Source organism: Phoxinus phoxinus (genome assembly GCF_949152265.1).
Source record: "Phoxinus phoxinus genome assembly, chromosome: 2".
Classification (NCBI taxonomy): domain Eukaryota; kingdom Metazoa; phylum Chordata; class Actinopteri; order Cypriniformes; family Leuciscidae; genus Phoxinus; species Phoxinus phoxinus.
The window spans coordinates 10,503,581-10,529,392 of record NC_136877.1 but is presented as its reverse complement, the minus strand read 5'-3'; the positions used below and the strand labels follow the sequence as shown (position 1 = coordinate 10,529,392).

Below are 25,812 nucleotides of genomic sequence, written 5' to 3'. Positions count from 1 at the left end.
GAGTGTGGAAATCAGCAGCTTGAGGTTTTTCAAGGTGGATGTTGAAGTCTCCAAGAACTATGAGAGGAGTGCCATCCTCGGGGAAGGATGAGAGTAGCACAACAGGCTCCTCTAAGAAACTGCCAAGCTGACCTGGGGGACGATATATAACTACACAATGGATTTTAATAGGACTAGTGATGGTAATAGAATGTGATTCAAATGAGCTATTGTTACACAGAGGTGGAAAAATGATTACATTTCCAATCGTTTGAGATAGGCAGACCAGTACCTCCACCCCTTCCAGTCAGGTAAGGGATGTGTGAGAAAGTGAAGTTAGTGGAGAGCGCAGCCGATGTGGCAGTGTCCTCTGGTCTGATCCAGGTCTCAGTCAGGGCCAAAAGGCTGAGACCTGAATGACTAGAAATAGATGTAAGGAAATCAGCTTTGTTTACCGTGGACTGGCAATTCCAGAGACCAATAGGAAAAGAGAAAATAGTACTAGAAGACATCGGAAGCATACACAGGTTGTTAGGATTGTACTGCCTCCGACGTGTGACATTGGATTTACGCATGTTAGTAATAGTAGGGATTATAAAACACATGGTGTAAGAGAGCTCACAAACAGAAAGATCAGTTGAAAGTTGAGTAGAAGATAGAAGAAACAACAAGAAGATAAAACAGATAATGAGAAATTAATACTCAAGTGCCTTGTCGGTGTCCTGGCTCGGTGGAGTCGCACAGGTGGAGTCGTTGGTCTTTACACTCTTCGGTCTCCACACGATGAGGGTTTCACACCACAGCTACCGCGACCGCGGTTCACTAACCCATTTATACACGCCTAATACCTCGTTGTTGAACACAGCAGGCCACGCCCTACTCTTTAGCCAAGCGAAACTCAAAAGTCACAACACGCAAACAAAGGCCGCGTGGCCTCGCGTTTTACCAGAGTAAACACAGTAAACAAAACAAAGTTTTCTAGCAACAAAGAACCACGCTAAAATCTACTGAGAAAAGTAAACACTCACAGACTGATGTTCTCTCCTGCTGTTGTTCTCTCAGTTCTGTGTTTAAATATGTTTAGGGAGGCCTGTACAGTACATATTGATTGTGAGTAAAAAGAGAAACTTGCAACATGGCCAAAATAGCTAGTGTTGACATTTAGGTGAGAGAAATGAGACAAGTGTTAAAATTAAAGGATATGGAAGAAATGAGAAAGTACTTCTCTTTTTTTATTTTTATTTCATACATCTTTTGTCACGCTTGTAGTGTTTTTATCGCTTGTCATTGGAGTGTGAAAAAAGCCTCCTGTCAGACGTCAACTCTCTATCAGTGTTTTGACTCCCTTAATCCTTTACTGTCTCTCAGTTTCTGTTGTGTTGTGAAAAAGTACATGTGGCATACTTTTAAAAAGAGAACTTGTAATTATTTTCTTTAAAATGTGTGCTAACTGAAATGCATTTATTTAAACTTTAGAGTGATTTTTAACCACTTACATAGAACTTAAGTACATCTTTATATGTAATTTCATAATTACTTCTATTGTTATTGAAATATGGTTGAAGTGTACTGCCGAATGTACAGCACCGAAAGCACTTGTGATCAGCTAAAATATACTTTTACCTAATGAGGTTAAACTCATTTCTATTGAACCGTGTTTGTCATGCATTTAAAGGGGGCCTATTATGCAAAATTCACTCTTATAAGGTGTTTTGTAAGGTGGACAAATGTGTGTCCACAGTGAAACACCCTATAATGGTAAACATCCACCCAATACTTTTGTTATAATCGACCCCATATTATATCATTATCAATTTCTCACAACAAGCTGTTTCAAATTTCCCCCTACAACTACGTATGAGTCGGGAAACCCCGCCCACTGGTGGCGATATACACTAGATCCCGCCCTGAGTGTGAAGCAGCAGTCCGACATTATAGCCAGGCCATAAACAAAACAATACCTGCTCTATCTCCATGCAGCATACATACAGACGGTTGGTCTGGGAACGCCCCCGGGAACGCCCCGTCACATGACGTGAATTTAGCCCGTGGGGGAAAACATTGCCTTGGCGCTAATTGAAATACACGGGACAATCATGCCGAAGAGTTGCTGTGTCGTTTTCTGTACCGCCAATAAACAAACAAATTATGAATTGAAGTTCTACATCCTTCCTAATAAGCACACAGAACCACAAAGAGGCCAATCGCTACGTAATGACGCGAGCCGTGAACCTATGGAGTAGTTCGAGGTCTACACTCAATACAGACTGCAGTCTGTGAGTTAGGGATAACTGTCAACACAGTGCCTCGCCAAATTCGTACTACTGATCACTGTTTTGCAAAAGGATTAATAGTTTGGAGTGAAGCATACGTACATGTGACAAGGTTTTATAGAGTTATAGTATGCAACATATACGAAAGTTGATTGACTTATTGGCTAATGTTACCGCTACAGCTACCAGTACATGTCATACCTTGAGATTCAACCAGATAACAAAATATATGTCTGGAAACGACACCTCCGGCCATTTGGTTGGGTCATTGACCCAGTTTTTAATTAAATAAGGGCAATCATAACCTATTGCAGTTAATTTTGCAATGTACCGTTGCCGTTCGGCAGGCCATCAATGACTCGCAATACAAGATTTTTGTCATTCAAATACACACGATGTTCGCTGTGTTTTCCCCCCCTGCCGACTCCACCCTCGCCACGCCCCCAACTATGACTAGATGCTGTTTGTATTGGCTATATTTTTGGCTCTGTGGGCATTCTAATACACACACAAGCAACTATACAACAGTTTATAGATTAACATGACGGTACAAGCTAGTCAATGATGAGATGAAAACGTAGCCTAACACCGCAACAACTAATTTACATAAATGTATCCACAAACCATTCAGAAACATCCATGTACAGTCTAACCAACGCATTCTCATCCTTGGGCGTCATATACTGACGCTTTTGACAAATCGTCTACATCCAACGCACATGGCACCCTTTAGCGTCAATATGAGACGCACAGAGCTTTGTTCGGTTATGGTTGGGTTTAGGTCTGGGGTAGGGTTAGGGTTAGACCGCTAGGAGGCGCCTTCTGGCCCATATCTATCGGCGTCTCATATTGACGCTAAAGGGTGCCATGTGCGTTGGATGTAGACGATTTGTCAAAAGCGTCAGTATATTACGCCTTGGGATGAGATCGGGCTGGTCTAACAGTTGCAGCCTCTTCCTAAGTCTCTCTATCGGTGTCTGACTCCGGTTCAAACATATAAGGCTGCTGGGTATTATTGACATTTTACCTGAGAGAAATTCGTCTGTCATGTTGTTCCTGTATCCGAAGCACATGTCGGTCCTCTTCTAAACGGAGACGGAGCAGCAGCTCATTTGCATTTAAAGGGACACACACAAACGGAGCGTTTTCCCTCACACCCAAAAAGGGGCAACTTTGACAAGCTATAATAAAAAATCAGGCTGGTATTTTGAGCTGAAACTTTCTGAGGACATAGGACATTTATATGACATGTGAAAATGGGCATAATAGGTCACCTTTAAATGTATTGTAATGTTAAACATTTAAGTTAGTAACTATATTAACCTTAATATAAAATAACACACTACAGTTATTGCTGGTAGTTGATGTATAGTAAGTGATTTACATGTGTGTTAGTAATTAAGTCAACACATCAAAATCTACTGCACTTATTTAAATACGACAAAATATTAGGTTACACTTTTATAAAGTGTCCATGTTACAGTGTAATTAAATACAGTGTAATTTAGTACTGAGTAATATTAATTAACTACGTGTACTTAGGGCTAGGTTTGGGTTAGTTGCATGTAATTATGCATGATTTATAGTTATTACTACAGTATACAGTTATTACTACATGTAACCTGTAACAAGGACACTGAAATAAAAAGTGTCACCAAACATTAAAACAATGATTTGAAATGTACTTTAGAGTCAGTTTTCATTCATATTATATTATCTGCTAGTAGTTTTTTAAATTATACTTTTAAGATTTGAAAAACACTATAGCCTAGTGAACATTCAATACAATTATGCACACTTCTTTTTCACAAGGGCTTTCTCTCTCTCTCTCTCTCTCTCTCTCTCTCTCTCTCTCTCTCTCTCTCTCTCTCTCTCTCTCTCTCTCTCTCTCTCTCTCTCTCTCTCTCTCTCTCTCTCTCTCTCTCTCTCTCTCTCTCTCTCTCTCTCTCTCTCTCTCTCTCTCTCTCTCAGTTTGTGGTGTGAACTGTCATAAAGCATGTCATGGACGTCTGACGATTGAATGCCGTAAAAGAACGAAAAGCATCAGTCATGAAACACCCCCGTCATTACAGTCCAGATCCTACAGCTTTCCTCTGTCCAGTAATGCTCAATCAAACCTGCAGAACACAGGTAAACATATCCTCACACACACTGCAGATAATTTCTAAACTTAGAAGCTTAAAGCTTAGAAATAAAAAAGATAATTGCGACTTTTTATCTCACAATTCTGAACATTTTTCTTGCCGTTACATGTTTACATCTTGCATTTTTGCCTTTATTTCTTGCAATTTCGAGTTTATAACTCTGTCAGAATTGTGAGATATTAACTTGTAATTGTGAGAAAAAAAAGTCAAAATTGTGAGATGAAAAGTCGCAATTACTTTTTATTTATTAATTCCGTGGCGGAAGCTTTCAGGTGTTTAACAAACTTTCTGTCTATTTCTGTTTATTCTTTGGTCTTCAGTCATCACAGAAGAGGATGTTGAGGCAGCAGAACAGGGTGTATTTGACTGTCACCTTTAAACTGGTAAACCAACATTCTGCTTAATCACTACATAAAAACATCTTGAAAAAAAAGACAACAACTATTATGTTGAATACAAAACATTACACATTGTATTAACTCAATATTGTTCCCTGTATGTACAGATGTACAGTTCGTGTTGGGGCAAATTTCTTCCATTCACACCCAATGTTGAAGAAAAAAAGAGCTGATAAGAGTCAGGAAAATTATAAAAAATTTTAATCGACTGTGTTCACTGTCACAGCCACTGACACATCATGAGACATAGGCATGCTGCTCTCTGCTGGACTGAAGCTGGAACTGCACCTCTTCCTTTTAAAGTCTGAATGTAATCTCAAACATATCTCAAAATCTCAAGCATATTTGTAGGATTTATCATTATGGTGTATATTTTACCCAGGCTCCTGAAAAAAAAAAATATGAAAGAGAATGAAGAAATTTATCATCAACTTAATAAAAAGTAAGTTAATTCGGTTACCATGTTCTGAGTTTCAGAAATGTACATTTTGAAATGTACGTTCACTAAAGTAATGAGATCTTCTAACATCACCAAAGCAGTTCTGGATGAATTTCAGTTTCAGTATCTGGTATGTGTGTTTATGTGATTGCACCTAAAATATAGTTGATATTATGCAACCAGTAATGTTCTTTAAATCTTAAAACGACAGGGGGCAGGGGGGGAGGGGAGGGGGTGTCCCAATTAATGAATTCAATTAAGGTATCTTGCGAGACTTAACTGCAATAAAAGTTACTCATAGATATTCCACCTGTAATTGGTGCATCAAAATCTTCGTCATCCAAGTTGTGTAAATTGTAAGTTGTCAAAAAAAAAAAAAAAAAAAAAGTTGTTCTTTCATACCATAAATATTGTGCACGAACAAACATTTTAACATAAACAATTAATTATTGGTGAGCTATTCACCCCTGAAAAGTTTTTTCTTTACTTAGTGTGTCAATTGTTTTTCTTCGTCTGGGGAATATGCTGGTAAAAAAAGATTAAATCTTTGGGCCACATGTTAAGAGCCTTTTCCCTCTGCATATCTGAGCATTAAACATTCATAAAGAATTTGAATTCATTCTTTTGGCTCAGTCACTCCCCAAATTCTCATTCTCATTATTTAAAGGGTTAAATGTAATAACTCATGATCGTTTGGATGTAACATGGCATGCTGATGAAATACATTAAGGTATTTTTGCTGTTCGATCTGAATGAAATAAATATATATATATTTTTAAATGTAATTATATTTAGATTTTTAGTAGTTCTTGTGGTAAAACACCCCTTTAAAAAAGTCTGGCTCTATTGCAGGAAGATGCCAAGCCAAAAGCATAATCTGTTTCACAACACTATTGGTCAATATCTCTCATTAGAGAATATCCTTTTCCTCTCTATTTTTCAATATATATTGTAGCAGTTGCTAAGACGAGATTTCCAAAATTCTTCCAATGATCTGAGGAAACTGTCAATATTAGTCTGGTAAATCTGACTCTTATGTGATGTGACATTAGGCATGTAACTCATGTATTGTATGCATATTAACTATGTTCTTTTCAAATATCTTATGTTGAATTATTTGTTTTTATATGTACAGGAAGATCTGAGAATGCATTTTACATTTAAGTCAATTTGTTGTGTTGCACACTGAAATATGTTTGTTCTGTAATACAAAAGATGAATTTTCCTTGGTGTAATTGAATGTATTTTTCTCATGCAACTACCTTTTAATGTGCCAGTCTGTAGGAATTTTTCAGTGACATAATAAATATTGCTATATCAAAATATATATGAGCGACAAAATTACACGAGCCTCTCTTCTCTTCTTTTCTACTGCAACCAGAGTCTGTAGTCATAAAAAAATATTTACAAACTTCTCGCACTTGCACTATTAGGATTTTCTTAAGTTATAGCGCCCCCTAGTTTTGGAAAAGGATGAAGTTAAATCTCATGTCATTACAGATGGCAAAAAAAACGTGTATGACTGCAGAACACAATAGAAAATATTCTGAAAAAGTTTTTTTTATTTTTTATGTTATAGGTTTGTTGTTGTTGGGGGGTTGGAGCGCAGAACATTCTTCAAAATATAATCTTTTGACAACCAGATAAAAAAAATTTGGGTGAGATGTCCTTTTAAATGAGTAATGTCTTGAAATTTTCTGTATTTAAGTAATGCAATAACAACACAAACATTGCTCTTACCTTTTTTTGATATTCCAAATACGGTTGTGCGGATTAATGCCAAAGAAGATTTTGATATCATTTACATTCAACTTTTCAACTTTGTCTCAATTAGCTTTTGTGTAGTTTGCTCAGTTAAAGTGCCCCTTATGATTTTTTTTCGAATATTCCCTTTGTATGCAGTGTGTAATTTACCTTTTAGGACATTGAGGGAATTGTCATCCCACGATGTTATAGCAGTCCCCAGCTGGATTCTGAAGCCTGCATAAGAGACATTAACATATTTTGTGATGCTTCAGATCATGCATATGGGTAAGTTGCATATCTCAGAACACAAAATACTGAAGGCCAAGTGGAGGTTGCATTCAATTCAGCAAGATCTAGAGTGACACATAAACGGCAGTTATCTATACCGAGATTAGAACTGTGCAGCACTCACATGGGCCCAGTTGGCAAGGCTTCTAGAAAGGGAACTTACCCTGGGCATTCGGCAGCGGATCTTATTGAGTGATTTTAAAAGTGTGTGCACGAGAATTACCAAAATTCAAGAGCTGATGTCTCCTCAAGCAAGGCGGTATGTAAAGTCTGAAGACAACGCTGCAGATGACATCACTCATGGTAAATCACTCTGGCAGTTCTCTTAGCTTGATAGAACTGAGGACCTAACTTCCTATGGCAGGACCCAAAATACTGGCCCATTGACCCAGTGGAGCCAGCCACAGACAACACAGATGAAGAGAAAAGGTGAGCTTCTGTGGCCTTACTACAGTAGTTATTTCTAAAGCTTTGCAAGACTCAGTTTCACAGTCTCATAGAACTAGTTAAGAAAAAAAGCACTAGAACGGTCTGGACATACTAAAAAGTCAGTAGAGCTATCTGCCCAAGTCTATGCAGCAGCAAAGATCTCTCTTCCAAAGGAAGCACAAGCTACATCCTTCCCCACTGAAATCGAGGCATTAAGGGCTGGCAAACCCTTGCCTTCCAACTGGTTACACACACTTGCCCTAGAGATTGACCAGTGTACTGGGCTCATAAGTGTAGGTGGCCATCTGGGGCGCAGTGATTTGCTTGACCAAGAGTCTGTTCACCCCATTATATTTGAACCCAAACACCCCCTTAGTCATTTTCTAATCCAGCATTTTGATAAGAAATGACGTCACCCAGGGGCAGAAAGAGTATTTGCAGAGATACGCCATTGATACTGGATCCTGCGAGTCAACATCTACACGAGTGCAGTGAGTACAGAAAATGGTGTGGGAAACCTGAAATCCCACGTAGGCTGATTTACCACCTGCCCGCCTTCGCCTCTACCAACCTGCATTCTATTCAACTGGTGTTGACTGTTTTGGGCCTTTTACAATTAAAATAGGATGGCGCAATGAGAAATGCTCACCAACATTATCTCAGATTCATTCCTCATGACCTCATGGACTCTTTTTGGACCAGGGGACTAATTTCAAAGGAGGTAAACGAGAGCTGTCAGAAGCATTCACAGCCTTGCAGCCCACCCTACAAAGCCAACTTGCAAAGCAGCAAATCCAGTTCCACTTTAATCCCCCAGGAGCTCCCCACTTCGTGGTATATGGGAAAAATCAGGACGCTGAAAGCTGCACTCAACCTTGACTCTTGGAGCACAACATGTGTCTGAGGAAGTGCTGACAACAGTCCTGGTAGAAATCGAAGGAAACCCTTGGTTATGTGTCTTCTGATGTAGCGGATGTTAATCCTGTCTCTCCAAACAGCCTTTTCATGGGTTGGCCGGACCCCGACATACCACAGGTTGTATACCCTAAGTCAGAGGTGCTGAGTAGGAAACGCTGGAGACACAGTCAGATCGTCACTGATCATTTCTGGGCAAACTTCATAACACAGTATCTACCTGAACTACAAACCTGTTCAAAGTGGATGACTGAAGGGGCCAAGAACCTGGAGAATGGACAAGTGGTGATGATAGTTGACCAGCTACTTCCCAGGGCTCTCTGGCCAGTGGGTAAGGTCACAGCCACAATACCCGGAGCTGATGTCAAGTAAGAACAACTGAAGTTCAAGTAGGTGATCGTAAATATGTTAGACAAGAAAATAAGCTAATCTGCTTGCCAGTATTACCAATCAATGATAAAGACTCTTAGGCCTTTTCTCTAGTGAAATTACTACATAAATTGGGGCCGCAGTTAAAAAAGGCACAGTATTTTTCATAGTATTTTCTGATTTGATGTGGATGTGATTGACAGTTTAGTTTGGCCCACCCAGAAGAAGGACGACTTGTTAGTTCTATTCAGTTCTATTTCTATTCATTTACTGACGCCCCCTGGTGATCACAAATCAAAACAACACAGCCAGTACAGTCCTTTAAAGGGTTAGTTCACCCAAAAATGAAAATAATGTCATTAATGACTCACCCTCATGTCGTTCTAAGCCCGTAAGACCTCCGTTCATCTTCGGAACACAGTTTAAGATATTTTAGATTTAGTCCGAGAGCTTTCTGTCCGTCCATTGAAACTGTATATACAGTATACTGTCCATGTCCATAAAGGTAATTAAAACATCATCAAAGTAGTCCATGTGACATCAGTGGGTTAGTTAGAAGTTTTTGAAGCATCGAAAATACTTTTTGGTCCAAAAATAACACAAAATAAGACTTTATTCAGCATTGTATTCTCTCCCGGGTCTGTTGTCAATCTGCGCTCAGGACTCCGCAGTGACGCTGCTGACGTAAGGCGCTGATGACGTTTTATCTGGTGCGCCCAAGCTTCGTTTACAGTCTGAGGGAGACGCACGCTATATTCAAGCTATTCTACATTGTTTGCGTGGATATCATTTTTTTAATGGTGCGTAAATGTGCATGTCGCGGATGAGACACTTTTACAGCGTGCGTTTCCCTCAGTCTATAAATGAAGCTCGGGCGCACCAGATAACACGTCATCAGCGTCTTACGCCATCAGCGTAACTGTGAAGGATTGACAACAGACCCGGGAGAGAATACAATGCTGAATAAAGTCTTATTTTGTGTTATTTTTGGACCAAAAAGTATTTTCGATGCTTCAAAAACTTCTAACTAACCCACTGATGTCACATGGACTACTTTGATGATGTTTTAATTACCTTTATGGACATGGACAGTATACCGTATATACATTTTCAATGGAGGGACAGAAATCTCTCGGACTAAATCTAAAATATCTTAAACTGTGTTCCGAAGATGAACGGAGGTCTTACGGGCTTAGAACGACATGAGGGTGAGTCATTAATGACATTATTTTCATTTTTGGGTGAACTAACCCTTTAAACTAAATAACACCCGACAAAGTGGGAACTGCTCCATTTCAGGAGAAGCTTTTGTGTGTAGCCTGCATTGTACTCATCTTAGGTTCTTGAAGCTGTTCTCTGTAAAATGTGCAGCACAAAGATAATCATTGGGGTTATAATGTTCAGAAAGGAACAGTGTTTAAAATTTTAGCCGATGTGCGGGCATTGGGTAACAAAATGGATTTACTAAGGCTGCAAAAAATATATATACTAAGGCTGTGAACAAAGAGATGAGGAACTGCTGCGTGCTTTTATTGACAAAACATTGCTTAAACCTTTTGCACGTATGATCACACTGGTGTGATCAGTCTAGGCTGGTCCCTGAAGCGTACGATCACACCAGTGTGATTAGAACGGTAAGTGCATCACGTGATCAACTGCTAAATTCAAATGTGCTTTCGCGCGTTGGCTGGCGCTGAGCGGAGTCAGTTATCGGGGAAGACTCGGAGAAGACTCAGGGACTCTGCGTGTATATCAACAAAGGTTGGTGCACTAACTCTTCCATTATTAGCAGTCACTGCTCTGAAGCTGTCGAATATATGACCATCAAATGTCGGCCATACTATTTACCACGAGAGTTCACAGCGCTGTTCTTTGTAGTTGTTTACATCCCTCCTAGCACCAAAGCTAGTGAGGCGCTAGGAGAACTTCATGATAACTTAAGCTCTCTCCAAAACAAGCACCTGGATGCTTTTTATGTGATTGCTTGTGATCCACCCCCGAAGCATGTGGGCCGGCATTAAGAGCATCACTGATTACAAGAGAAGAGACACTGAATGCCCTAGCGACCCATCTCTTCCTGATGCGGTCAACAGTTTTTATGCTCGCTTTGAAGACTCCAACACCACCCCTTCCACTAGACTAGATACACCTGGTGAGCAGCCACCCAGTGTAATCACAGAGGACGTTGGGAGGGTCCTGCTGAGAGTTAAGCCACGGAAAGCTGCAGGCCCAGATAACATCCCAGGCAGGGTCCTGAAAGACTGTGCACATCAGCTCTCGGAGGTACTGACTGACATTTTTAACATCTCACCCTCTAAAGCAGTTGTACCATCATGTTTTAAATCTGCCACCATCATCCTTGTGCCTTAGACCACTACAGTGTCATGCTTGAATGACTATCGCTCAGTAGCACACATCCCGATAGTGATGAAGTGCTTTGAGCGGTTGGCCATGACTCGAATAAGTGGGCAAATTGATGCCAGCATTGACCCTAATTATGTATACAAAAAAACCCAGGTCTACAGCAGATGCTGTCTCTTCAGTTGTGCATCTGGCCCTCAACCACCTTGAGAGCAAAGACACTTAAATGTGAGACTGCTTTTTCTAGATTTTAGTACTGCTTTTAATACAATCATTCCACAGACACTGATACATAAACTGGAGACTCTTGGACTGAGTTATTCACTGTGCAACTAGGTACTGGACTTTTTAAACAATAGAAGACAGTCTGTAAAGATTCATAACATTCTGGCGCCCCCCGCAGCGGTGGTCTGGTTTCACACTCAACTTGATTCTATCGAACCCTGGAGCGTTTGCGTACATATTACGCCATCGCAAACGTGCATGGCGCATGATAGAAAACAGAAAGCGGGTCAATATATTGTGTTTATTAATTTGGTGTTAATATGCGCAGCTGAGTGAACAACACAGATTTACTGTGCGTGTTTAAGGTGGTCTTCTGCTGCTTGCAAACGGACTCTTTTGAGGTGACAGTGGATTTCCATATTTGTTGCCCTGATTCCACGCGCTATGCGCGAATACACTGCAGGCTCACTCTCGCTCGTATCCAAGGTAAATCATCAACACTATCATCCCTTACATGTGTTGTATTTAACTAAATACATCATAATTAGCATGCGCAGGTCACCTTACTTCCTGAACAAGTGCGCACCCGAGTCTGTGTTGATCTCACATTCACGTGAACCGCGGCACGGTTCGGGAACAACCGAACTCAGACCACCTCCTCCAGGTAGTCTCGGGTTCGGTACCCCAGTGCGCACCCGAGTCTGCATGACAGCGTTCATATTAGGGATTTATCATGAGAACCGTGTCCCGTTCCGAACTAAACTGCCAGTGTGAAAGCACCCTCAGATAGGAAGGCCCTGCAGCGTGTAGTTAAGGCAGCAGAGAAGATTATTGGATGCAGTCTCCCGGTGGTTAGTGACACATACATCAGCAGATACAGGAGTAGGGCTTCCAGCCTTGTGAAGGACTCCTTCCACCCTGCCAACAGACTATTTGTAGAACTAGGACGACCAGAAGCTGTTAGACTATTAAACTCTGCCACACACCAGAACTGACTAACTAAACTTTTTGTCTTAAGGTATGTTGCACTTTTATTGCTATGCTGCTAATTTTTCAAGTTTAATGGTGCCTAAATGTTGGTACGATTGTGTATTTGTATTTATTTATTTATTTATTTATGAGTTGCTGACCTGTTATTTACTTGAGATGGATTTAACCAGACCTCAGAACTAATTTTGTTCCAGATAATGTACCGTTTTTGGAATGACAATACAATCCTTGAATCCTTGAATCATAATGCAGCTCAATCAGGCCTTGTCCACTTTTTTGCATAATCCGTGGGTGGGGGTTATTTAAATGAGTAACATTATGACAAAGTCCGTAAAAAAAACTTCTTGTAGTTCTTGGAAAGTAGATTTGGTTAAATAAAATGTCTCCCTTTGGAGTAGACATTAAGCTTTGTAACCTTACAGATGTTTGTTATGCTCAAACAGCAAGATAACTTACTAACTAAAGTTGAAAAAGTGAAAAAGCATAATAGGACCCCTTTAACACAATGGATCATTTAAAAAAGGTAATTGTTGTGTTTGTGTACTTGTCTGGAGATGGCGCTGTAATCCACATCATGTTACCTATAAAAGGTGTAGAGTAAGCATTGAAGTATGTTGCACCTGCTGCCAATTATGTAACGCCTGGCACTATTGGGTTGCTTGTCCTGCTTTTGATTTTTTTAATAAATGTATAAGAATTGATAACTTTCTTGGCCTTGTGCTTACCAGAATTTAAAGGGGTGGTAAAAAGCCATTTTCACAAGATGTAAAATAAATCTCTGGTGTCCCCAGAGTGTGTGTGTGTGTGTGCGTGCATGCGTGCGTGTGTGCGTGGGTGGGTGTGTGTGTGTGTGTGTGTGTGTGTGTGTGTGTGTGTGTGTGTGTGTGTGTGTGTGTGTGTGTGTGTGTGTGTGTGTGTGAAGTTTTAGCACAAAATACCCCACAGATATTTTTATATAGCATGTTAAAGTTGTCACTTTTTGAGGGTTTTGTGCCTGGCCCTTTAAATGCAAATGAGCTGCTGCAGAGGGCGGAGTTTCAAGAGATCATGTGTGTTAACAGCTGCGATTACCTCACGCAGACACACTAAAATGACAGAAACTGTTCTGTATTTAATGTAAAAACGGAGTCAGACAATGATGGAGAGACTCAAGAAGTGACAACAGAAAGCAACAGGACGTCTCTGAATGGTTAGTTGATGAATCTATGTAGCTGATGTGGAGTTAACTATCTTCACATTCCACTGTTGTGAGATGCACACAGAGTGACTTTCTATTGCATGTGAAAAGATGGATGCTAAAGTTTGAGCTGACTCACAAATGTAGGCTACTCTTATACAACAACTTTTCCTCTTCTCAACATGGACTGCGTGTTCCCGGTTTATGTACATGTCGGGGTTGCTGATGTCACTAACCCCGGAGGAATGTTGTGTAGTCCCTACCAGCCGTTTGTTGTAGTCCTTTTCTTTAAAAGCAAATATCTTCCTTTGCTTTGAACTTTGAGCATTGTAAGTTTGCAAATGGTGTTTATGATCAAACAGCAACATTACACACTAACTAAAGTTAGAAAAGTGAAATCATACTTTACCACCCATTTAAACATTATAAATTGGCGATGAGGATTTTGCTGCTCTACGTGAAAGATTTCCTACGCCATTCTTACCGTGTACTAGTGAGCCATCTAAACCTTTCGAGGTCTAGCTAAAGATGTTTGAGAACTACTTACTTGTCGTTACTGCATCAGGAGATGACTGGTCAGTTGCAAGAAAGCAAGCTTTATTTATATATTGCCTGAGAACAGAAGGCCAGAGATTGTTTTATACTTAACCAAACTAAGGAGAGACAATGCTTAACTTGTGTCTTGTCTTTCTCCAGCTTGTACACCTAAGGAGGATGTCATTAAGGAGGATGACATTACTGTGTTGACTAAAAATTTACTTGTGAACCTACCAACTCAAATTCCCTCTCCATCTTTTCCTGAAAAACATTTCCATTGCAATAATCCATCTTCTAGACGGGTGGGTAAATTTTTCATATTTTTCTGTCATTATGCTAGCTCTTGGGGTACAGTAGTTGAATTTTACCTTCTGCCTTGACAAGTTGTTTCCAACTAAAGACCTCATGAGATGTGGCTTGAGTGTAAAAGCTGTATCTTGCATGTGTAACTTCTTCCTTTAATAAGGAAACTTATTTCTGCACCGTGGTTATTACTTGAATCACGACAGCAATCAACGGCATACTACATGTTTCTATGGTAACCTCATGGTGTCGCAGGCTCACATGGCTTCCCCGGCAGCAGACACAAGTGTAAGGTTGCATCCACCAACGTCGCTGGCTCACTCGTTTTTGTTATTTCCTTGTCCTGCATCTGAGCCCAATCAGGGTGTTTGGGATGAGCACAACTTTGTATTTTTGATTCTTAATAATAATAAACATAAATGCCATGTCAGATGCAGCTTCTGTTTAACCTTTGCAGTGTAAAAATGGCTTTATTTGAAGGTTGAAGCATATTGAATTGGTAACAGTCTGCAGAATTGTGATTGACTGGTTAAATGTAGTTATTTGAACAACACAGATAGTATCATCAAAGTAGATTTTAATAAGGTAATTATAAAAACTGTCCCCTAAAAAGGATAAAAAATAAAATATATAAAGTATATGTAAAGGTGTGTGTGTGTGTGTGTGTGTGTGTGTGTGTGTGTGTGTGTGTGTGTGTGTGTGTGTGTGTGTGTGTGTGTGTGTGTGTGTGTGTGTGTGTGTGTGTGTGTGTGTGTGTGTGTGTGTGTGTGTGTGTGTGTGTGCACCATGCAAAATCATTGACCACCCTGAAGGCCATTGTGTAATTCGCACCGTGATTCTCAGCAAAAAGTGCTATTCATGTCACCCAGTGGAATCAGTGCCCTTACTGGGGCACCCTTGATCCTGATCTCCACAGTACAGTTTATACATGCTGCCGAAATATCTCTTGCACGATGTGCAGATCAGTGACTCACTCCACCATGTCGTGTCCTCAAATTAAACCTTCATCCCCCCCACCCCAACCATCGCCGCCCAGATTCAGCACAGATAAAAACCCACCAGCTACGTGTCACAACCTGCATCCACCAATGTAGACCTTCCCAACACTAATACTAGGGGAAGAACTGTCTCTTTCTCCTCCGGCAGACAGGTCTGCAACAACATTAGGAGATTAATTTATTGCTATAGGAGAGGAAGAATTTTGCAAACTCTTTAAGGCGAGACACTACAGGTGAATAGGGTAATATTTTTAACTAGCAGATATCACCATGAAACTTTCACAGTTGATTACCTACATTAAGATGAGAAAAAAATTTATTACAAGTTTTCTGTAATTTAATGTTTAAATATGCAAATTAGGCATTCTCTAATTAAATATGGGGCGACAGTGGCTCAGTGGTTCATGTAGATTGTCTACAAACCGGAAGGTTGGTGGTTCAATCCCCGGTTCCACCTGACCAAGTGTCGAGGTGTCCTTGAGCAAGACACCTAACCCCAGCTGCTCCCGACGAGCTGGATCGCCTTGCATGGCTGACACCGCCGTCGGTGTATGAATGAGTGAGTGAATGGGTGAATGTGAGGCAATATTGTAAAGCGCTTTGGTGGCCATTGGGTCTGTGAAAGCGCTATATAAATGCAGTCCATTTAAATATGCGCTAATTTGCCTATATTTAAACAAACGAAATCTCAGAATTGGATAAAGCTAGGTTCAAAATTATTTTTTCATTGTGTTCACTTATTAGATGGGAAAAAAATTACAGAGGGATTTATGGATATCTACTTTTGTTATCCTGTAAATCAGAATATACTGTCAATAGAAAGTACAAGGTGTGGTGTTATCACTTCACCCTGTACCCAAGGGTGATGTGGCCTCTGAAGCTGTGCGAAGTCACCTCATTAGCCGTAAGCCGGATGGAGGCAAAAGCCAACTCCTTCATCCGTAAATGGCTTGGCCTTCCACGGTGCTTCTCAGCTGCTGGCCTGTATGGATGGAACTCACTCCGGCTACCCTTGAAATCCATCACCCTGGGCTATAGGCAGGAGAAGGCAAGGCTGGTGATGGAATTAAGGGACTCCTCTGACAGGACAGTGGCTGATGCATTGCCAGAGTGGAGACTGGAAGGAAATGGAGGGCCAATGAGGAGGTGCAGAAGATGATGGGAAGACTGCAACATCAACAAGTCGTGGGCATGGTCCAGACAGGGCGGGCAGGCCTGGGATGGAGCAAGCCACTCATCCCATGGTCCAAGGCAAGCAGGAAGGAGAGGAAGGACCTTGTTGTTGCAGAGGTAACGAGGATTGAGCAGGAGGAGATCAGAGTGAGGTCTGTGGTACAGGGGCAGCAGGGGCGGTGGACAACGTGGGAGGAAACAACAGTTTCCTCATTAGGGCAACGGACGACACCCTGCCGAGTCCTAAAAACCTCCACCAATGGCTTGGAACAGAGCAATCCTGTGACATTTGCGGTACCATCAATGCCTCACTCCAGCATATTCTGTCGGGCTGCAAAACAGCACTTGACACAGGGGCGGCTCAGATGGCGGCACGACCAAGTGCTCAGAAAACTGGCAGAGGTGCTGGAGAAAAGTTGACAGGAGGCAAACAAATATTGGTCTGAATACTGAATACAGTTAGTAATACTGATCAAGCTGACAGTTCCATGGGAGGAGGGACTGGAACCTTAGGTGCCTATGAGAGAAAGAAGGCGAAGTATGCAGACCTGGTTGCGGAGTGCAGGGAAAGTGGATGGAGTGTGAGGCTGTATCCGGTGGAGGTGGGAGCCAGAGGCTTTGTGGGCAGATCAATATCACGTCTGCTCAAGGACCTGGGACTACGGGGAGCCACACTGAGCAGATCCACCAAAGAGCTCTCTGAGGAAGCGGAGAAAGCAAGCCACTGACTCTGGCTGAAACGACGAGACAAGGCTTGGGGAGTAACATCAAATTAGGTTTTGCTGCAGGGGGTGTCAGGGAGACGTGAGACGTTCTGGATTAAGGGGCGAAACGTCAATGAGCGGTGGTCCCCAGCTGAAGACCCTGCAGCAAAATCGTGCGGTATGCGGTAAGGTTTAGGCCTGCCTCAGAGAAAAGGACGCCTCTGCCATGCATAGTCCACCAAAGGCACCGTTGGAGGTGCGACAGGCTTAAGGCCCAGCAGAAAGACCATCTTGCTGTAATGAAGAGTGTTTCAACAAAATGTATTTGGAATTAACAACACATTGTAACATTGATCAAACCATATTACCAAAGATAATTTTTTGTTAATTTCAGTGTTAATTCAACAGCAGTGATGTAGATTCAACAATATTACCATTGATTATTTTTGTTAATTTCAATATTGATTCAGCATCAGTGATGTAGAATCAATCAGATTCAATAGCATTACCATAGATTTTTTTGTTCAACATAGTTCCAACATTAACTGAGGGTGTAAAAGTGATGTTGATAAAATATCACTTTGTTGAATCAATACTATTACTGTTGATATTTGGTTAAAATCTCAACATTGCTTCACCATTAACTGAGGGTGCAAGAGTGATACTAAAGCAACATCACTTTGTAACGTTAATTTAATGCAATAAGTGTTGATGCATCAATACTGACTCAACATTGTTTCAATGGTTACATGCTATCTGGATGAGACCTTCAGTCTGTAGTGTGTGTGTGTGTGTGTGTGTGTGTGTGTGTGTGTGTGTGTGTGTGTGTGTGTGTGTGTGTGTGTGTGTGTGTGTGTGTGTGTGTGTGTGTGTGTGTGTGTGTGTGTGTGTGTGTGTGTGCTTTCTTTTTCTTGAGGTGTGCTTTGGATCATTGTCCAAGTGGCAGATCCAACCATGTCCCAATTAAGCTTCCTGGCAAAGGCAGTCATGTGTTGATTTAATATCTGTTTCTTGTATCCTAACAACTTGTCCAGGGCCTTTGGAAGAAAAACAGCCCTGTAACATCGAAGCCACACCAAACTTAACAGTGAGGATGAGGTATACTTTTCTGCTGCATGAATATATCTTCCTCTTATAGCATGTAGTATGTACTGTGTATTATGTATGCATTTATTTATTTTCATTATGAAAATCACTAGTTTGTCTTAAAGGGATACTTCACCTCGGGAAAGATGAATGTGTATTTAAAATGGGTCATTTATGTAGTAGAAATGTGAATTTCTAACCACTTTATTTTTTCTTCTAGAGTGAGAAAAGCTAGAAAATTATGGACGAAAGACAATAACTCCCAGAATGCACTTGCTTCGCTGCCCTACGAGGCCACTCCGAAGCCACGCCTACTGGTAAAAGCGCAGTTAAACAACTAGGCTAGGCTACTAGTTGACTCAAAACTTAAAAGACTCCGTTTTATCGTGAGTCTCTGTGACAAGTCTGCCGGAATCTGTCCGGAATTGGCCCAAAATGTCCGGGATTCGGCTTTTGCGTTCTACAGTCGGCATTCATTATGTTTACCGCGGCGAGCAGGACAAGGCTGAGGGCCGGGGGAGAACGACGCGAGGCCAGTGGCGTGATTACTGATAAGCGGCACCTGTGAGACGCACTGGTCTCGTAGGCTATCTCTCAGGGAGGAGCGGGAATTTTCTTAGCAATGCTAAAACGCACATCAACCAATCACTTGTTTAGCGTTCATGTAAACACTACATTGAGATTCACCAATCGGAATGAATTCAGTCAGATTGAAACAAAAGGTGTGCATGTAAACAATGAATGGCAACTGTAGAAAGCAAAAGCCGAATCCCGGACATTTTGGACGATCTTGATGGCCGGACATGTCCGGGAAAAAGGATGTATGGTAAACCCTACTACTCCGGTTTCTCCACAGAACAAGAGCCTGTTAACTTAGCTTCCAAAAATAGATGGCTGACACTATTTGTACATTCTGTGAGTGAGATCCCACCCTCTATGGGCGGGTTGAAAACATGCGGAACTAGCTACTACTACTGGCTGTAGTCTCTAGCCTCTGGCCAAAAAATCGTCCGATGACGCAAAATTAAGATTTTTGCGTCATCTGAGGATTTTTTTCCAGACAAAAAATACATAAATCTCTCGTCTCAAGGGGACATGAGGGAGGTAAGCACAGGGGGGCAGTGTTTTGGAAGACACTGAAGCATCCCCGGACGCCGCCATTGGCTAGCGGACCCCCACCTGCTGTTAGCATTCCATTGATTCCCATTCATTTTGGCGTCACTTTGACAGCGAATAACTTTACATCTGAGGCGTTTAAATACACCATTTGTCCATTGTTTATTTCTAAAGAAACACGAAAATGTATAAAAGGCTCCATTACCTTGTATCTTACGTTATGGCCCCGTAGAAGCAGTTTTTGTAAAAATAGGCTAACGATTGCGTCATAACCGCGCGACTCTGTCGCACAAGTCGAGAAATTACCGTATGGACAGGCAGAGAAGCTCGCAAGCAATCGGGAGGACGTGGAGGCATAAAGTCAAGGGAGAAGCCCATAGAGAGTGATAAAGTTGCTCCCGCTGCTAGCTCATGGACAGCTAATGCTCACACTCTCCATCTCTGTGAGATTCGGAAGGGAATGATTCAGATTTCTCTCGGCACAGCTACTAGAAGACCTACAGGTTGCTCACGTCACATCTACGTCGTCAAGCTCAGTTTGAGCCTGCGCAGTTCGCCTGGCGATCAGGAAGTGAGTGCTTCTAATTGACTTCACTTCTCTCCGTTGAAACCTATGGGGTCGCTGTGTCCAGTTTATATACTGTCTATGGGTAAGCATGGTAATTTGAAAATACTACAGGTTTTCTACTGACACAAAGCTTAATGCTAAATGCTGAAGTATCCCATTTAATAGAGTTTGGTCCCATTGAAAGTGTCAGGATATACATGAGGACAACAAGGTAAGTTGGATTCAGAAAGCTTTAATAGTAGAATGGCAGGTGAGCGTCAGATGAAACGGGCAGATGCAGGATATAATTTGCAGAGGAATGATAGTGTGATGATATCTTGCAGAGATATGCTTGGATGTAGAAAGGATGTGCAAACCGGGAAACACAGGGAAGGATCACAGGAGAATCGGGGAGTATCCAGGAGGAAACGTAGGGTCTTGGGAGAGAAGCAGTAGGTAAGTCCTTGTGCTGGAATTCTGTGGAGTCACACTGGAACAGATGAGTATAAGAATCTGGGAATCACAGAGAGAATGTTAGCAGGTCGGTTCCTAGTTCGACGGAGACTGGATGAGAAGTGTGCTCTTTTGTAGTGCTCAGTGGTGCTGGATTAGACGACAGGTGCAGGTGGTTAATACTCGGGTGATTGTGATCTTTGTGCAGTGGGTGTGAATGAACCTGATTGATCCCTGACAGAAAGTTCTAGTAAAATTTTGTTAACTAAAATTGCTTAAGATTTAATGAACAGCAATTTTTTTTTTTTTTTTTTTTGTGGAAACCCTTCTAAATAAGTTATTTCCCATAGAGATTCATGAATATTGGAATTTGGCTTGTCTGTCACCTTATATTTATTCCTTAGAGAAACATAAATCACGACTTGACTTTGTGATTGCTCAGGAACCTAAAAATCTACAATATAAATGTGAATGTACTTCTGTTAGATGTTTATGCATTTCAACAGGTGCAATTTTGGCACACATGTTTTGGATAATTATTTTAGTTAGATATTTGAGAATACTTTAAATGCAAGACTTAATAGATAAATGGCCTTTTTTGTTTGTTTTATTTTTTGCTTATATTCACCAAGTGTGCCAATACTAGTGGAGGGCACTGTACTCTTATGGTATACAGTAGTTGTAATCGAATTTATTCAACCCCCATTGCAAATCTGGTTTATTGACACATTTACAGACTTCCAGCTGTTTGCAATGAACAAATCAAACAAAAGTAATTGAAATAGCTCAACACAACAAATGTTCAAGTGGTTTCCCCAAATTCATTTAGTCTGGAACATTTAGTAATTTAGTACATTTTAGTACATGTAGTACATTCATGATGGTTCTGTTTTGTTTAGCCTAAGGGGGGTTGTTGCTGCTCTCCCTGCTCTTATCCATGCTAGGCTGCATGAATGCGCAGGGAGTTCTTGCCCAGAACAGAACCATACCGCCAATCAGAAAGTTATATTCCGGATTGGTCTTAGTCATTAGAACAAAGCAGAATGACATGCAGGTCAGAAGATAATGAAGGAAAATAAAGAATTACTGTTATATAAATACTCAAAAATGACCAAATCTGCAGTTTAAAAGCATTGTTAGGGGCACTAGCATCTTGCAACAATGCATTTGAAATCTTCAAAACTCCAGCAGTACCAACAATGTCCACTAGATGACCATATAATGACTCTAAAAATGTCTGGGTACATTTAGGACTGAACCCAGGACACCAGACTCCACTTTTGGCTGCTCACCATATGCCCTTTATACAGTTTGTTCTTCCTTTTTTAATATTTTGTTTTGTTATTTTATTGTGAATATGGCCTGAATCCACACCCACAACAAAGTTAAACAGGACAAGAAAGAGGCCTCACTAGAAAAGGAACCTTACAAATTCTCAAAACTGAAACTTGACAGGCTCCAGAACAGTGTTATTTAAAATTGTGCATGTGTCATTAAAGTAGGCTTATAGAGTGCTGCAGCGATAGCGTATTTTTGTATGCAAATCTGAAAGTTAGCATCATTCTGGTTTCCTCATCAAAAACCCAATGGATGACTTCTACATCACCACCATTAAGCTTCCGACAACCCGTTTTAGTCTTTATTTAAAAACTATTTCCCTCATAGTTTGAGTTAGAATAGTTTGGAAGAGCACGGTTTTATCACAACAGGCTGTAAAAGCGGACTAGTGAATGGATGAGTTTATCTGTTCGCCTGATGGCGTTTAATGTCCCAGACAACCTCTTTTCAAGCCTTTTTCAAGACGAGTAAAAACTTTAAAAACAATCGCATGTGGTGATTACGGATGCATTTTATGTCATAGAATAAAATGTGAAAATATCTTGTGTTAACCACAGACCTTATTTCAAACATTTAACCAAAAACCCATTCAAACAAATCTACTGACTTCAGGGTGATGGAACCAGATATGCTAAAGTGTGAACTTCTTTCTGGCTTTTGGCCTACAAAAATAAGTCATCCCTGCAGCACTCTAATAAATAAAGTGGTTATAATATGAAAAGGGGGTTTGCTTATTTTCATGGCTATTACTATGATATTGGCTGTTTATTGGTACTTATAAAGTAAATATTAAAGCTTTATTCTGCATGGCATATTCTACATCTGCCCAAAATCTAAATGTAACAACTACCTTATTAACTATTAATAAGCAGTAATAAGGATTTTATTGAGGCAAAAGTCACAGTTAAAAATTAGTCAATAGAATTGGACCCTAATCTAAAGACCATAATTTTATTTCAGCTTCATTTAGTTTCAGTTTTAGTTAAGGATAACAGCGCAGCTCCAGAAAGCTCTGATTGTGGTTCCTTCATCTGTAAGATTTCAATATGAAAATGTAATTTACATAATCTATTAAAATAACACATATTTCTGATAGATATGTTGAACCAACAACAATAACTCATACTCTCCTTTCTCACAGTAATATTGTAATTTGGGAATCAAACAAAAAGGGTGTGTGTGTATGTGTGTGTGTGTGTGTGTGTGCGCGTGTGTGTGACACATCGACCAACCCCCCAAATCACTCCTCCTCTGCTTCCGTGGTGTTCAGTTAGTATCAGGGAGGGTCACCCCTCATTCTGCTGCCAGATGGCCAAGCCATAGTAGAGTCCTCTTGCTGTAATACTGAGTCGGGAGGAGAGGCCTTTCCCAGACCTAGTCATTATAGCACATCACAAGCGAACGACTGCGTATGTATGTGCTGACATGCGTCACAAGTGATTAGGGTTATGCACACACAGAAGCACAAGCACAAAAATAATGAGAATTGCATAATCACTCTTAAAAATAATGGTTATTGGTATCGATGGTTCCATAAAAACCTTTAACATCCAGAGACCCTTTTCATTCTAAAAAAGCTTCTTTAGAGTGGAAAAAGATTTTAAATGTTTTATTTCATTGCAAAAACACCCTTTTGGAACCGTTACTTTCGGGAATCATTTCTGCTCCATACTAATCTAGTCTTTTTAATCATCCATCCATTAGTCTAGAAAAAGGATTACTGTAGCTACAGTGAGGAGGCTGAGGAGCCAGAGGGCAAGAGAGATTCAAGCAAGCGGGTGAAGGAGAGAAGAGACAGGAGGGGGTGGAGAGCAATAGCGTATGCGGGGTGGAGGAAGGGGTCGGCTTTAGTTTGATGTGAATGGGTATTAAAGGCAGCATGCTAGAGAGGGGAAGAAAAAGACGGAGAGCAATCCAACCTGCCCCTGTAAGAGAAGCACGATGGGGGCATAGGGAGCTTCTCAGGGCAAGCTGTCAAGGGTGGATTTTGCATTTCTGCATTGATATATTTGGGTGAAGGAAAAGCAGCCTTCACTGGGGGAGAGAGATCACAAAAATGCTAGCATGAATTGAAGTGTTTACGTGGAACTGAAATGAAAACTGGGAGGTAAGAACCGTTTTTTTTTGTCTGTACATTTAAAACCGCTCATCTTGCTATACACCCTTAAAAATAAATGTTCCAAATGGGGTTTTCACAGCGATGCCACAGAAGAACCGTTTTGGCACCTTTAGAACCTTTCAGTGAACAGTTCCCAAAAATATCATTTGAATTATCTAAATAACCTTTTCCCACTATAAAGAAATGTCTGCGTAACTGAAAGTTCCATGAATGTAAAGGTTCTTTATGGAAGCACAGATTTCCAGAAGAGAACCTTTATTTTTAAGCGTGACCATCCCGGTCTGCGTTTGCATGTGTGGTTTTTGTGACAGAACAAAAAGTAACAGAGAGACAGAGAAGAGGATGTGTCAACACAGTAAAGGGAAACACATTGTGAGGCAGAGGAAGTGATGTCTGAGGTTGAAACTGTGCTCTGCTAGCTTCACACACGTCTACACGTCATTGCTGGCTTGCATTCGCATACATGCACACTCACACACATGCGCGCAGACCGCTGTTCCGACAGACACCGAGCCACTGCAGATCTTTGCTGAGGATGTGCACTAGATGATTGACAGAGATTATGGAGACAAAGAATATGAATATGAGAGAATGAGAAAAATAGATTAAAAAAGGTAAGGATTTTTTTCCACAATTTGTTTTTGATTCATAAAAATGGGATGTTTGATTTGCACTGAAGTTATTTCCGCAAGCGCTGCTGCTGATGGTGTTCAAGGTGGTATGGAAAATGCAAGATGCACTGTAGCGTCTCTATCAATCTCGTTCTCATTTGTTTGGTAGGATGGGGGGAAGGGTTGATCTCTGGGCTCTAGGGATACGTTGATAATAGATGAGAATGGTGGGAGTGGAATACAGAGCGATAAAAGAAAAGGAAGAACAGAAATCTTAAGCATGCACAACAAAGGGTACGGCTGCATGGCTTTTCATGGCAGCACTTGACCCTGTGGATAACTGCACAATGGCATCTTTCACTTTGTCACATTTATTAGGCGGCAATGTGGTGATGCACTGAGTCCTTTTCCTTCTTCTGTCTCTCAGGTGATACAATAACACAAGTGCTTGTTGGGTTCATTTGATTGTTTTTGCCCAGGGGTCAATCATTACTTAGAAATAATCTACAGTATGTCAAGTTGAGCCTATTTCCAATGCATCAGAGTAGATAAGGACCCTACCCTTGTAAAAAAGAAGTAAAAAAAAAAAAAACACGATAAGATATTATTGTTTAAAATTATATTAAATGCAATTAGTTGAACTTAAAGGGGTGGGAATCTTTAAAATAAGTCTCTGTTGTCCCCAGAGTGTGTATGTGAAGTTTTAGCTCAAAATACCCCACAGATATTTTTTTTACAGCATGTTAAAATTGTCCCTTTTTGAGGGTGAGGAAAAATGCGGTTTCGTGTATGCCCCTTTAAATTCTTCAAAGCTTCCTGTTTCTCTCTGTGTGTGTGTGTGTGTGTGTGTGTGTGTGTGTGTGTGTGTGTGTGTGTGTGTGTGTGTGTGTGTGTGTGTGTGTGTGTGTGTGTGTGTGTGTGTGTGTGTGTGTGTGTGTGTGTGTGTGTGTGTGTGTGTGTGTGTGTGTGTGTGTGTGTGTGTGTGTGTGTGTGTGTGTGTGTGTGTGTGTGTGTGTGTGTGTGTGCGCAGCTCTGATTACCTTGCAGACACGCACTAAAATGTCAGAAACTGTTCTGCCTTTTATGTTTAAACT

General features: G+C 40.9%; 3 protein-coding genes across 9 annotated transcripts in view; all 3 read left to right on the top strand.

Moving 5' to 3' along the window:
* Positions 1 to 5,599, top strand: part of LOC307012115 (RAS guanyl-releasing protein 2) — a 57,807-nt gene extending 52,208 nt beyond the window's left edge. For both annotated transcript variants that reach the window (XM_079638397.1, XM_079638396.1), the window contains 3 exons: positions 4,224 to 4,382; positions 4,717 to 4,779; positions 4,902 to 5,599. In XM_079638397.1, the coding sequence (XP_079494523.1) occupies positions 4,224 to 4,382; positions 4,717 to 4,775 (218 nt within the window). In that variant the 3' untranslated portion in view covers positions 4,776 to 4,779; positions 4,902 to 5,599. The remainder of the gene's footprint in view (positions 1 to 4,223; positions 4,383 to 4,716; positions 4,780 to 4,901) is intronic.
* Positions 5,600 to 10,133: 4,534 nt separating this feature from the next.
* Positions 10,134 to 25,812, top strand: part of LOC306989869 (sodium/potassium/calcium exchanger 3) — a 164,321-nt gene continuing 148,642 nt past the window's right edge. The window contains exon 1 of the mRNA XM_079595928.1: positions 10,134 to 10,188. Within this exon, the coding sequence (XP_079452054.1) occupies positions 10,152 to 10,188 (37 nt within the window). The 5' untranslated portion in view covers positions 10,134 to 10,151. The remainder of the gene's footprint in view (positions 10,189 to 25,812) is intronic.
* sipa1 (signal-induced proliferation-associated 1) overlaps positions 23,965 to 25,812 on the top strand; it is a 53,688-nt gene continuing 51,840 nt past the window's right edge. For 3 of the 6 annotated variants that reach the window (XR_013795745.1, XM_079595875.1, XM_079595872.1), the window contains exon 1: positions 24,571 to 24,721. The gene's annotated coding sequence lies outside the window, so the exon portion shown is untranslated. Of the gene's footprint in view, positions 24,096 to 24,569; positions 24,722 to 25,812 lie in introns of those variants that run through there. The other 3 variants (XM_079595874.1, XM_079595876.1, XM_079595877.1) reach the window with 3 other exon arrangements.